Source organism: Microcaecilia unicolor, chromosome 5, assembly GCF_901765095.1.
Source record: "Microcaecilia unicolor chromosome 5, aMicUni1.1, whole genome shotgun sequence".
Taxonomy (NCBI): Eukaryota; Metazoa; Chordata; class Amphibia; order Gymnophiona; family Siphonopidae; genus Microcaecilia; species Microcaecilia unicolor.
This window is the reverse complement of record NC_044035.1, coordinates 2,209,207-2,223,122: the sequence shown is the minus strand read 5'-3', so window position 1 is coordinate 2,223,122 and position 13,916 is coordinate 2,209,207. Positions and strand designations below refer to the sequence as shown.

At 43.3% G+C, this 13,916-nt stretch overlaps 1 protein-coding gene across 1 annotated transcript in view; it reads left to right on the top strand.

The window, feature by feature from the left end:
- LOC115471025 (disintegrin and metalloproteinase domain-containing protein 9-like) overlaps positions 1-13,916 on the top strand; it is a 122,078-nt gene that overhangs the window by 32,285 nt on the left and 75,877 nt on the right. The window contains exons 4-6 of the mRNA XM_030204694.1: positions 4,766-4,844; positions 8,692-8,768; positions 12,368-12,587. Coding sequence (XP_030060554.1) covers positions 4,766-4,844; positions 8,692-8,768; positions 12,368-12,587 — 376 coding nt within the window. The remainder of the gene's footprint in view (positions 1-4,765; positions 4,845-8,691; positions 8,769-12,367; positions 12,588-13,916) is intronic.

Here is a 13,916-nt window from a genome sequence, read left to right as displayed (position 1 = left end):
TTGAGGGGCGGAGCTTGCGCACCAAGGTGAATGACTGCTTAGTATTACTGCTGCTCCCGCTCAAAAAACTGATTCCAGCAATCTCCAACGACGACCGTTAACTTCTTTTTCAATGCTGATTTCTTACTGACTATGTCATGAAGCGAGATGAAGAAAAACGAACAGTCTTTTTCAACAAATGGCGCAAATAGAAAGATAAAACAAGATGCACCAACGCTTATCAAAATGGTGGCGCCTCGAGAATTACAAGAAATTCTGGAACCTATCATGGCTGAACTCACAAATATCAAATCCATACTTTAAGATAATGCACAGAATATAATTTCTATGCAAAACAAGATGCTTAGCATGTCAGTTCAACTGAAAATAAGCAATGAAAGAATGACACGAGATGAGGATTTCAAAAGTAAAAGATGAGGCCTTCCTATGGAGATGTAGTAGAGAACAACTTACTTCAATTCAGCAAGACATGAAGGACGATGATAATAGAGCTAGAAGGAACAACTTCAGAATTTTGGGTCTTCCAGAACCTATTGAAGGTAAACATGATGTCATATTTTTTGAAGAATTTATCCCCAAACTGTTGAATATATCTTTTCCTCAGGCCATTGAAATCGAACACCACGTCGCATTCCTACACACAGGAATGAAACCATGCATGGCCCACGACCAGTGATCATAAAAGCTTTAGATATACACAAGTTCTGGTGTAATCAAGATCTGTACTGGAATGGCTTTAAAATACATATCGTACCTGATTTCAAAAAAGAAATGATACTGATACGGAAACAATTTCTGGCATTTAGGCCCTAATTGAAACAGCTTAGTGCCAAGTGGGACTGTTTTATCCTACGGCTTTCAAGGTAACATATCTAAACAATTCACAGCCTTTTTTCAAACCCAGAGGATCTCAAAACATTTGTACACTCATTTCATACACCAAATAGCTGATTCCAATGATAAGTATATCTAGGGTCCACCTAAAAAAAAAAGATCTAGGTAGTGTTGTAGACAATACACTGAAATCTTCTGCCCAGTGTGTGGTGGTGGCAAAAAAGCAAACGATGCTAGGAATTATTAAGAGAGAAAACCCACCTCTTCAAAAAAGCTTATCCCACCGATCCAACATAAATCCCCACACCCAGCAACACAACATAATCAATGATCGTACTGGACAACTTACTATCCTCTTCCCCTTCGACCCCATGACTCCCGATACACTTCTACCTCATGTGACCACAGCACAACCGTAATGGCAAACGCCTTTACGATACTTTGTAAGCCACATTGAGCCTGCAAATGTGGGGTATAAACAGGGGTGTGCTGGTAAATTTTTAACAACAGGCTCTTTCTCCGGACGTAGCCAGCTCTGCAGTTGGAAGGGCCAGGGGTGGCCGGGGGGGGGGGGGGGGAGCAACACTTGCCTCTCTCTCCTCCCTCCCTTTGTGCGGGCACGCTAGGCATACCTTTGCTGGCAACCAATAAATGGACTGCCACCACTCCCAACGTCTTGCTCTGAGCAGCATGCTGGAACTTCTCTCACATGCTCGAGAAGTCCCAGCCTGCTGCCCAGAGCTGGAAACAAGGAGAGGGGAGCAGCAGCAGTCTATTTACTTGGCTGGCAGGGCTCAGCATCCCCACCAGCAAAGTAAAAGAGAATTCAGCAGGGGGCCCAAGCCCACATTTTGGGAGCCAGTTGTTAAAGTAGCCATGGAGGGCCCTACTTTAACAACCGGCTCCCAAACTTCTTAAAAACTTAACAACCGGCTCTTGCGAGCCTGTGAGAGCCTGTGAGAGCACACCACTGGGTATAAATGTAACAAATAATAATGAAAATAAAGAAGACCAAAAATATTATAATTCCTCTGTATTGCTCCATGGTGTGACCTCACCTTGAGTATTGCGTTCAGTTCTCATTGCCGTATCTCAAAAAATATATAGTGAATTTATAAAAGGTACAAAGAAGAGCAACCAAAATGTTAAATGGGATGGAACTTCTCTCATATGAAGAAAGGCAAAAGAGGATAGGTCTCTTCAGCTTGGAAAAGAGACAGCTGAGGGGAGATATGATTGAGGTCTACAAAATCCTGAGTGGTGTAGAACGAGTAAAAGTGAATCGATTTTTTTTACTCTTTAAAAAAGTACAAAGACCAGGGGACACTCAATGAAATTACATTGAAATACTTTTAAAACAAATAGGAGGAAATATTTTTTCACTCAGAGAATAGTTAAGCTCTGGAACTGTTTGCCAGAGGATGTGGTAGCAGTGGTTAGCGTATTTGGGTTTAAAAAAAGGTGTGGACAAATTCCTGGAGGAAAAGTCCATACTCTGCTATTGAAACAGACATGGGAAAGCCACTGCTTGCCCTGGGATCAGTAGCATGAACCTTGCTACTCTTTGGGTTTCTGCCAGGTACTTGTGACCTGAATTGGCCACTGTTAGAAACAGGATACTGGGCTAGATGGACCTTTGGTCTGAGTCAGTATAGCTATTCTAATGTTCTTATGATCATACTGGAATAGCTTTGGGAAATGATCAATAGTCCAAAATCTAATACGCCCTCATTAATCATTCATAAATATATTGATGACTTCTCCAACATTAATACTGGATCTGTGACATCCTTGATTACTTTATGGAATGCCTTTAAACCCACTAGAAATACAAAATATAGAAAGAGAGATGATAATGTTAGAAAAGTCCCTTAAGAATAAATTAATTAATGTTATTAATACCAAATAAAGGGGTTCTTTTACAAAGACGCGGTACGGCTACCACATGGGTGGCGTATGCCAAATCTGCCCTACTGCCGGGTAGCATTGGAGCCTGGCGGTAATTCCGAAGGTGGCATGAGCAGTTTCCTGCAGTAGAAAACATTTTCTATTTTCTACCGCAGTGGCGTTCCTGCAGGGTTAGCACTTAAGTATATAAGTACATAAGTATTGCCACACGGTGACAGACCAAAGGTCCATCGAGCCCAGCATCCTGTTTCCAACAGTGGCCAATCCAGGTCACAAATACCTGGCAAGATTTATTTATTTGTAGCATTTGTATCCCACATTTTCCCACCAACTTGCAGGTTCAATGTGGCTTACATTTGCCGTAATGGCGGTTGTCTTTTCCGGGTAACAGAATTACAAATGGTATTGCATTAAGGTGCATACATACATGTTAACATACATGGAACATGACATATATGGAACAGATCATGGTATATACATATACCATGTGCATACATACATGGTAAAGAAAAATAAATTATGGTATTGCATGAAGGTTGCTGAGAATAAATTGGATTGCAACATGCATTAGGTCATCGATATAGAGAGTTGGATTATAGAGATTGGATTGTAGCATACCTTAGGTCATCGATTATAGAGAGTCCCTATTCAGTATGAGGTTGAAGTGGTTATGCTTGATTATGAATATCAAAGAGGTTAATCAGTCATGAGGTAAAAGATCGGTTATGTATAGATCGTGTACAAAACATTTTATGCTGCTTATCCCAGAAATATTTTCCACAAGTCCAATTTAATAATGATCTATGGACCAGACCTTTCTTAAACCCTGCTAAGCTAACCGCCTTTACCACATTCTCTGGCAATGAATTCCAGAGTTGAAGTGAAGAAACATTTTCTCTGATTCATTTTAAATGTGTAGCTTCATTTCATGCCCCCTGGTCCTAGGTGGCAGTATGGGTTCAGGCCTAGAATTTTAATATTAGCACATGGCCATTTACTGCCCCATTTTTTTAAAAAGGCCTTTTTCCCACCATGGTAAAAAGTGGCCCAGCGTGCGCCAATTTCATGCCCAAACTAGCACAGGCCACTTAACAGGGCTTAGTAAAAGAGCCTCTTAGTTTCTCTTGCCTGTAAAGCTAACAGGACCTCATACCTAAAACTTTCAAAGTAGTGTTTTGCCCGTCTCATCTTCCGCCAGGGTCTCTTTACTCATACTACCCCTCTCCTCAAGACCCTTCACTGGCTCCCTATCCGTTTTCGCATCCTGTTCAAACTTCTTCTACTAACCTAAAAATGTACTCACTCTGCTGCTCCCCAGTATCTCTCCACACTCGTCCTTCCCTACACCCCTTCCCGTGCACTCCGCTCCATGGATAAATCCTTATCTGTTCCCTTCTCCACTACTGCCAACTCCAGACTTCGCGCCTTCTGTCTCGCTGCACCCTACGCCTGGAATAAACTTCCTGAGCCCCTACGTCTTGCCCCATCCTTGGCCACCTTTAAATCTAGACTGAAAGCCCACCTCTTTAACATTGCTTTTGACTCGTAACCACTCGTAACCACTCGCCTCCACCTACCCTCCTCTCCTCCTTCCTGTACACATTAATTGATTTGATTTGCTTACTTTATTTTTTGTCTATTAGATTGTAAGCTCTTTGAGCAGGGACTGTCTTTCTTCTATGTTTGTGCAGCGCTGCGTACGCCTTGTAGCGCTATAGAAATGCTAAATAGTAGTAGTAGTAGTGTTTTGTGTGCAGCTGAACCCGCTGTGTGACTCTGCTTTGTCCGGGCTCTGAGCCCACCCTCGTCACGTTACCATTGTTGCCCAATAAAATATGGTGAGAATTTCAGTTTATTTCTGCTCCTTTTTTCTGGACTTCGTTTGCATCTGTTGGTCATTGAGGATCTTCTGTCAGTCTGTACATTGTGCAGAATAGTCGTTTACTTTTCCGTATGATAACGGCAGGACTTGGTGTCTGCTGCCACTTTGATGCTAAATGTGTGTCTCTTCTTATCTTTACAGAAAACTGATCAGTAAAGGCTTTACCACGTATCTGCACAGGAAGGATGGGACACTGAATAGCTCGAAATCAAAAACGCAGGTATTTTCATGTACAGACCACCCAACCATTGCCTGTCTGTTACCCCTTTTATATGGGCCGATTACACACTAGCAGAATATTCAATATACACAAATCCATACCAGATTCAAAAGAAATAATGACAGTGACTTAGAAATATGAATATGCAGGACTAAACCTGAGCTGGAAACTCCAATATAGCATTCGTGTCAGCTCTTCTGGGCATGCAGTGAAGTTTTTGGAGAGAAATAAAAGCCAGCTGAGGAAAAATGTTTAGTTACAACAACCCAAAAATGTGCCTGGCTTACTTTTACACCCTGTTGTGCCTGAAGAATTTTGCACATAATCAGTGGTCTGGCACATAATTTTATTTCTTTATTTACTTTCTGCTTTAAACCATAGAGGATTGGAATGAAGCACAGAAATCGCAACTGCAGGAAACGTACACAGACAACAATAATCCAATCTGTGCATAACAGGAAGTAAAAATCAAACCGGCTTGTGTATTGAAAAGGCTTTGAAGAAAATGATGGGCCTTAACAAACGTTCCTTCAATTGTAGCAGAGCCTGAAAGCACCAGGGAGGTTGTTCCACATCAGCAGGACATGTGATCATCTGATGGTGATGGGACCACTAATTCCTTTGCTTTCTGAGACCTCAGCGTGGTGAATTTTCAACACCCTCTAAATAGCAGTCGCAAAAGTTAAAATTGCAGCCGATGAAGAGACTTTAAAACAGGAGAAGTATCAGTAGATTGCAGCCATCCATTGATTAATCTCACCGCTGCGTTCTGTATAATCTGCAGAGCCCGAAACTGAGTTGACAGCATTCCCAAATAAAGTGAATTACAGTAATCAGTTTTGGTCAGAACCAGGCTCTGCACTAGCATTCTGAAATCAGACACAGGCCGCGTTGGTTTTAACTTACTTAAAAGTCGAAGCTGAAAAATAGGAGTTGCACCTGTTTTTCCATCAATAAGCCAGAGTCCAAAATTACATCCAAACTGTGATGTTTCACAACAAAATCCACATTGTGATATTTAATCGCAGAAGGGTAAAGTAGGGACCAAATATCTCTCCACATACAATCACCTAAGCTGGCAGGAGGGAGGGTCAGGGCAGCTGTCAACGGTTACAAGAGGGGCTGCTCCACCCTTTCCCCGCACTGTACAGCTCTTCTGAGCCACTCAGGGCCCGAAGTCCTGTGCTCTGCTTGCAAGACTTTATTTTATTTATTTTTGTTACATTTGTACCCCGCGCTTTCCCACTCATGGCAGGCTCAATGTGGCTTACATGGGGCAATGGAGGGTTAAGTGACTTGCCCAGAGTCACAAGGAGCTGCCTGTGCCGGGAACCAAACTCAGTTCCTCAGTTCCCCAGGACTTTCAGAACAGAAGTGGATTTCGGGAACCGCACGGCTCAAACTCTCTGAAAGCCGTGTGATATAGAAGGAGCATTTGAAGCTTTAGCGTGACAGAAAAGTACAGAATCTATGTTGCAAAGTTGGGGAGCTCAGAAACTAGTCAGGAAGATAGACTCTCTTTTTGAGTTATTTAAAATCTAGAATATTAGGATAAGGTTCCTGAGTTCCTACTGAAGAAAGTGTGAATTAAAGGGCCCCACCGTTAAAGCAAAGAGAGAACACTCAAGAAAGACCAAAGCTTCGACAGATAAGTGTACTCATACACCTGGAAAAGAGGGAAAGGACACTGACAAAGTAGTGACTTCACCTGACAGGGAAGGTTCTGGTCCATAGAGATTTGAAAGATAAATAAAAACACACAAAGAATCAATTCTTAGAAAAAAATAAATTTTTCTTTGAAGTTAATAGAAAAACTGAGATTAATTGAATAATAATACTTATCTGATATTGGGTTTCCATCCGGTTGTTAATGGGGAATGTCTAATTGTTCCTGTAAAAGAAAATGTCCAGTTCCTGTCAAGGATAATCTCCATTCTCTGGGTGTCATTTTGGATCAATCTTTGTCTTTTAAATTTCACTTTTCCATGATGATTCAAAGATCGTTTTGTGTTCTTAGGAAAATTAGATCTCTGTTAAACATCTTCTGTTGCATGCTTTCATTGTCACCTGATTAGACTATTGTAACTCTCTACGTACTGATTAATCTCTTTACTTGATTAAGTGGTGTCAAATAATACATGATACTTCTGTTAAATAGCTTTACAACACTAGCTAGCTTATTTTCGAAAGGGAAGGACGCCCATCTTCCGACACAAATCGGGAGATGGGCGTCCTTCTCCCGAGGTCGCCCAAATCGGCATAATCGAAAGCCGATTTTTTTGCATCCTCAACTGCTTTCCGTTGCGGGGATGACCAAAGTTCACGGGGCGTGTCGGCAGTGTACCGAAAGTGGGATGGGGGCGTGGTTAAGAGATGGGCATCCTCGGCCGATAATGGAAAAAAGTAGGGCGTCTTTCACGAACATTTGGTTGACTTTACTTGGTCCCTTTTTTTTCACAACCAAGCTTCGAAAAGGTGCCCAAACTGACCAGATGACCTCCCCTTACTCCCCCAGTGGTCACCAACCCCCTCCCACCCTAAAAGAAACATGAAAAAAACATTTTTTCCGGCCTCTATGCCAGTCTCAAATGTCATACCCAGCTCCATCACAGCAGTATGCAGGTCCCTGGAGCAGTTTTTAGTGGGTGCTGTGCACTTCAGGCAGGCGGACCCAGGCCCATCCCCCCCCCCCCACCTGTTACACTTGTGGTGGTAAATGTGAGCCCTCCAAAACCCATTGTACCCACATGTAGGTGCCCCCCTTCATCCCTAAGGGCTATGGTAGTGGTGTACAGTTGTGGGGAGTGGGTTTGGGGGGGCTCAGCACCGAAGGTAAGGGAGCTATGTACCTGAGAGCAATTTGTGAAGTCCACTGCAGTGCCCCCTAGGGTGCCCGGTTGGTGTCCTGGCATGTGAGAAGGACCAGTGCACTACGAATGCTGGCTCCTCCCACACCCTAATGGCTTGGATTTGGTCATTTCTGAGATGGGCGTCCTCGGTTTCCATTATGGCCGAAAACCGGAGACAACCATCTCAACATTTAGGTCGACCATCTCTAAGGTCGAGCTAAATGTTGAGATTTGGCGTCCCCAACCGTATTATCGAAACGAAAGATGGACGTCCATCTTGTTTCGATAATACGGGTTTCCCCGCCCCTTCGCAGGAATGTCCTTAGAAATGGACACCCTTAGAGATGGTCGTCCCCGTTTGAAAATGCCCCTCCATGTGTTTTGATCATGCTACACCTCCTCTTTACACTGGTTGCCTATTAATTTTTTTAGGATTTAGTATAAGATTCTCCATCTTACTCAGAGGGTTGGCTGAGTAAATTATTTTCTTTGCTTCTTTCTTACGTGTCGTCTTGCATGCTTTGCTCTCCAAGTAGGAATCTCCAGAATATTTTCGGATTCCTCTCGTGATACAACTTTTTGTTGTGACACAGCTTTGACTAGAACCCTCAGAGACAAAATTCAAACATGGCTGTTTTTTGGAACTTTTTCTTCATTTCTGGAGCTTAGCCTGAGGCACTGCACTTATTCTGTTTCATACCGACACTCCCCATCCCCTTTTCTGTTCAGTTAAATGCACAGTAATAAGATGAAATTGTTCCCTCCCTATTGTTTCTTTTTGTTTTTTACTGTTGTAGGTATTTGTCGTGTATCATTTTTTACTTTGTTTTAATTATAAACCTCTATGATGTGGTAACCAAGAGCGGTATACCAAATAATATGAAATAAATAAAAGTACCTTGGATCCAAACCTATTGTCTGCCTGTCCGTTAACCCCAGGAACTGTCTGCTAGCCTGCTGCTCTTTACACTAAGACCCTGGTTCTGTCTGCTTTGCAGGTCAATTGCTATTACCAAGGATTTGTTGAAGGAGTTGAAAACTCAGTGGTTGCTCTCAGTTTGTGTCGTGGCCTCAGGTAAGTGGCTCACTCATTCCTTGACTGCCTGTGGGTCAGCTCTCAAGGATATTTATCGGACCTTGAGAAATCACTTGAGCACATCAGAGAAACAGCTGTTCATACACATGTGTGTCTTCTGGTTGATCATGTGAAAGATCTTTGGCATGATGTCTCTTTTTCTGTGATTCTCTGTCCTGGAGGAATCTTTATTTTTCTGACACAAAATGGGAAAATCATTTTAGCTTATCTGGTCTAAATATCTGTCACTCCCAAAACATGCTCCAGAGAACTGAGATCTTTTAGGATAATGTGGCTTTTCTGATACATAAGTGGAGTATATTGTGGAATGTTTTCTGTTAACCCTTTATAGTCAGCCCTGGTCCATAAGTGCAATTGTGCTGCTCATTGGTTATACATCAGTTACTTTTATGCCTAAGAGTGGCTTTAATAATAAAATTGTTCACTCTATCGCACATACTGTTACATACCTGTGACTTGATAGTGCAGATGGATATAGAAGAGCTCAGACCCCATCTCTGTCTTCCATACATGGAGAACTTGGGATTCTGACACCATCTCCGATAGGATGGAGAGGCTCAAGACTTTATTATTTCCCTGAGGGCAGAGTGACTCAGGACCCATTCTCTCCACCCCCCCCCCCCCCGCCCCATGGACAGAGTGGCTCAGAACCCTCTCCTCTCTGAAGGTGGAATGGCTCAAGATCCCATCCCATCCTCCCCCCTAAGCATAGAGTGACTGGGGATTCTGTCCCCTCCCATTTGAGTGCAAAGTGGCTCAGGATCCCACCCTGTCCTCCCTTGTGAACACGGGAAACACCATACCCTCCTCCCTTAAGGCGAAGTGCCTCAGAACTTTGTTCTCATCTCCCTGTGGTGGACTGACTCAAGACAGGTCCCCTCTTCCTTGACTAATAAACAACAATCCTCAATCATTTTGAAATGTTGGCACCTGTTTACCGCAACCAAAACCACAGGGACTGGAAAGAACACGGATGTCCCACGAAGAGTCACAGGAAAAGACAAGGAGTGTGAACAGAGTCAGGCTCTCCAAAACAGACCAGAGATGCTAGATGTAAATCAAAAAGCTTTATTGGAGGATGACTCGACAGGGTACCATCTTTCAGCACACACGGTGCCTTCCTCAGCGACGTCTAGAAGCGACATAACCTCTGCATCACAAAGGTCTTTTTAAAGACCATACTATGCACCGAGGATCTACATCATCATGTACAGACAACAAGACTCCTGAGGAAGGCACCGTGTCGAAACATAGTACCCTGTTGAGTTATCCTCCAATAAAGCATTTGATTTACATCTAGCGTCTCTGGTCTGTTTTGGAGAGCCTGACTCTGTTCACACTCCTTGCCTTTTCCCGGAACCTGTTTTCCTGCATAAACTGCTCCCCCCCTTCCCCCCCCACTTGTTCAGAAAGGAGGGGGTGAAGGGAATGTTCACATTAATTCCTGGGCTTTGCTTTCTCAGGTTTCTATATATTGAAGCTGATAATGAATTATTGCATTGTGGGACATTGTTGTTCACAATCTTATGTATATCCCTGATGTAAGCATCTGCCGAAATGTGGCTGCATCAGGTCTGGTTGATGAATGAATGCATTTTCTTGTGCCATACTGGTGCCTTCCAGCATCTTGGCATTTTGGCTTGCTTCCTGATTTCTCCTCTGTGAATGATACCAAAATCTGCAAATAGGGTAGATACCCCTGATGGTGTGGATAACATGAGGAAGGACTTAACAAAGCTAAAGGAATGGTTTGGAATTTGGCAGCTTAGATTTAATGCTAAAACCTGAAGGAACAGTACAGTTTAGGGGGTCAAGAACCATAGACCATTATTAAATTGGACTTGGGCAATATATTTCTGGGATAAGCAGCATAAAATGTTTTGTACTTTTTGGGGGGATCTTGCCAGGTATTTTGTTTTGTTACATTTGTACCCCGTGCTTTCCCACTCATGGCAGGCTCAATGCGGCTTACATGGGGCAATGGAGGGTTAAGTGACTTGCCCAGAGTCACAAGGAGCTGCCTGTGCCTGAAGTGGGAATCCAACTCAGTTCCTCAGTTCCCCAGGACCAAAGTCCACCACCCTAACCACTAGGCAACTCCTCCACTGTTGCTACTATTGGAGATTCTACATGGAATGTTGCTATTCCACTAGCAACATTTCATGTAGAAGTCGGCCCTTGCAGATCACCAATCTGGCCGCGCAGGCTTCTGCGTCTGTGAGTCTGACGTGCAGGACGTCAGACTCACAGAAACAGAAGCCTGCGCAGCCTTCTACATGGAATGTTGCTAGTGGAATAGCAACATTCCATGTAGAATCTCCAATAGTAGCAACATTCTATGTAGAATCTCCAATAGTATCTATTTTATTTTTGTTACATTTGTACCCCGCGCTTTCCCACTCATGGCAGGCTCAATGCGGCTTACATGGGGCAATGGAGGGTTAAGTGACTTGCCCAGAGTCACAGGGAGCTGCCTGTGCCTGAAGTGGGAATCGAACTCAGTTCCCCAGGACCAAAGTCAACCACCCTAACCACTAGGCCATTCCTGGATTGGCCACTGTTGGAAACAGGATGCTGGGCTTGATGGACCTTTGGTCTTTCCCAGCATGGAAATACTTATGTACTTATGTAAGAACTTGTGTGGCCAAAAGAGGAGCGGGACTTGGGTATGGTCATATCTGATGATCTTAAGGTTGCCAAACAGGTAGAAAAGGTGATGACAAAAGCTAGAAAGATGCTTTGGTGCATAGGGAAAGGAATGGCCAGTAGGGAAAAGGAGGTGATGATGCCCCTATTTAAGATTCTGGTGATTCCTCATTTAGAATATTGTGTACAATTCTGGAGACCAAACCTTCAAAAAGATGAAAACAAGTTGGAGTCAGTCCAGAGGACGGCTACTATAATGGTCAGTAGTCTTCTTCATGAAGTATATGGGGACAGACTTAAATATCTTAATGTGTATACTTTGGAAGAAAGGTGAAAGGGGGAGATATGATAAAGACATTGGAATAGCTATGCAGCATAAATACACAAGAGGTGAGTGTCTCTCAATTGAAAGGAAGCTCTAGAACGAGGGGGCATAGGATGAAGGTGAAAGGGGACAGACTCAGAAGTAACCTGAAGACATACTTCCTCACGGAAAGGGTGGTGAATTCATGGAACGGCCTCCCGGTGGAAGTGGTGGAGATGAATTCAAGAGAGCTTGAGACAAGTGCATAGGATCTTTTTTTTTTTTTTGTTACATTTGTACCCCGCGCTTTCCCACTCATGGCAGACTCAATGCGGCGGGCAATGGAGGGTTAAGTGACTTGCCCAGAGTCACAAGGAGCTGCCTGTGCCGGGAATTGAACTCAGTTCCTCAGGACCAAAGTCCACCACCCTAACCACTAGGCCACTCCTCCATAGGGAAAGTAAATGGCCTGGGTGGGCAGAGTGGATAGGCCATATGGTCTTTATCTGCCTACATTTTCTTTGTTTCTATTCCCTCCTCCCTGGTTCTTAGTTACTTTTGAGAATGATTGCTAGTGGCAGTTCTGACCTTGCATATTTCATTAATACTTCTTTATTTTTTTATGCAGAGGAGTTATTCAAGTTGGTGAGTTGCAGTATGGCATCGAACCCCTTGTGGCATCCTTCCTGAAAGAGCACCTTCTCTTCCAATTGCCATACCTCCATGGAAAACAGTCTGCTTGTGGTGTCTTCAGTCCTGATCTGTTTCACCAAGGAAACCTATCAGCAGGATCTACCCACAACATGAATGGCTTCCTTGCTAATCAGAGAAAAATGGCTTTTCGAAGGGTAAAGTAGACAAATCATAAGAATTATGCTGTTCTAGGCAAGGTGATAGTCACAAAGCTTCAACAGACAGCTATACCATTCCCAAGTATTCTTAATCCAACTCTTCTTTAATGTGGCAATCTTAGCAAATAAAGAAAGTCAACTTACAGTTCAGTTGCTTGAACAGAATTGTTGTCTTCTGCATCTGTATCTAGCCACTTCAGAGGCAAGGAGATGGCCAGAACCTTAGCCCAGCTGAGAGTTAAAGCTGTAGTACTCAAAGGGGGAAATGCCCTGGGAAATGGTGAAGCATTTTGATGGAATCACAGTAGATTAAGGAAGGCTCAGCCTCTAGAACAGCTGCTGATCACAAAGGCATGCTAGGAGGACTGAGACTCTCACGCAGCTCGCAGGGGGCAGAGAGGGAGGGCCGGCCCTATCTCAGAGCTAAGAGCTAATAGGGAAAGCTCATAATACACACAGGGATCAAGGATACGCTCTCAGAAGGAATCAATCATAAGAAACTGCAAACTATAGGCAGGTGGGATATGGGGGGGGGGGTTGAAACCCCAGTACACAGTGCTATCTATTACACAGACAATGCAATTACATGCAGATAATACTCATATTAAATATACATAACATGGGGGCAGAACAAAAAATACATTTTATAACTGTATATGCCGCTCAATCTACCATCCTTAGCAGCTTACATCAAAACATACACAATGCATTAAAAGCATCATGTCTAACAACATATCATACAATATTAGAAAACTGAAATACCTTTGAAAATTGTCTCCTTTATGAAGCAGAAAATACATTACATAAGAACATAAGAATAGCCATACTGGGCCAGGCTAATGGTCTATCTACTAAGTATCCTGTTTTCATCAGTGGCCAATCCAAGTCACAAGTACCTGGCAGAAATGCAATTAGTAGCAATGTTCCATGCTACTAATCCCGGGGCAAGCAGTGGCTTCCCCCATGTCCATCTCAATAACAGATTGGACTTTTCCTCCAGAAACTTGTCCAAACCAACATACATACTGAAATTCACCAGCACAACTCACAAACCCACTCAGAATACATACAGAAGACAACACCAACACTCGTACTGAAATTCACCAGCACACCTCACACAGTAATTCAGCATAGATACAGAGGAAAACACCAGCAAACGTACTGAAAACTCACCAGCAAACCTAACATAGTAACTTGGAGGGGCATTTTCGAAAGGGACGTCCAAGTTGCGATTTGGACGTCCTTGCAAAACGGTAAAATCCAGGGGCGGGGAAACCCGTATTTTCGAAACAAGATGGACGCCCACCTTTTGTTTTGAAAATACCA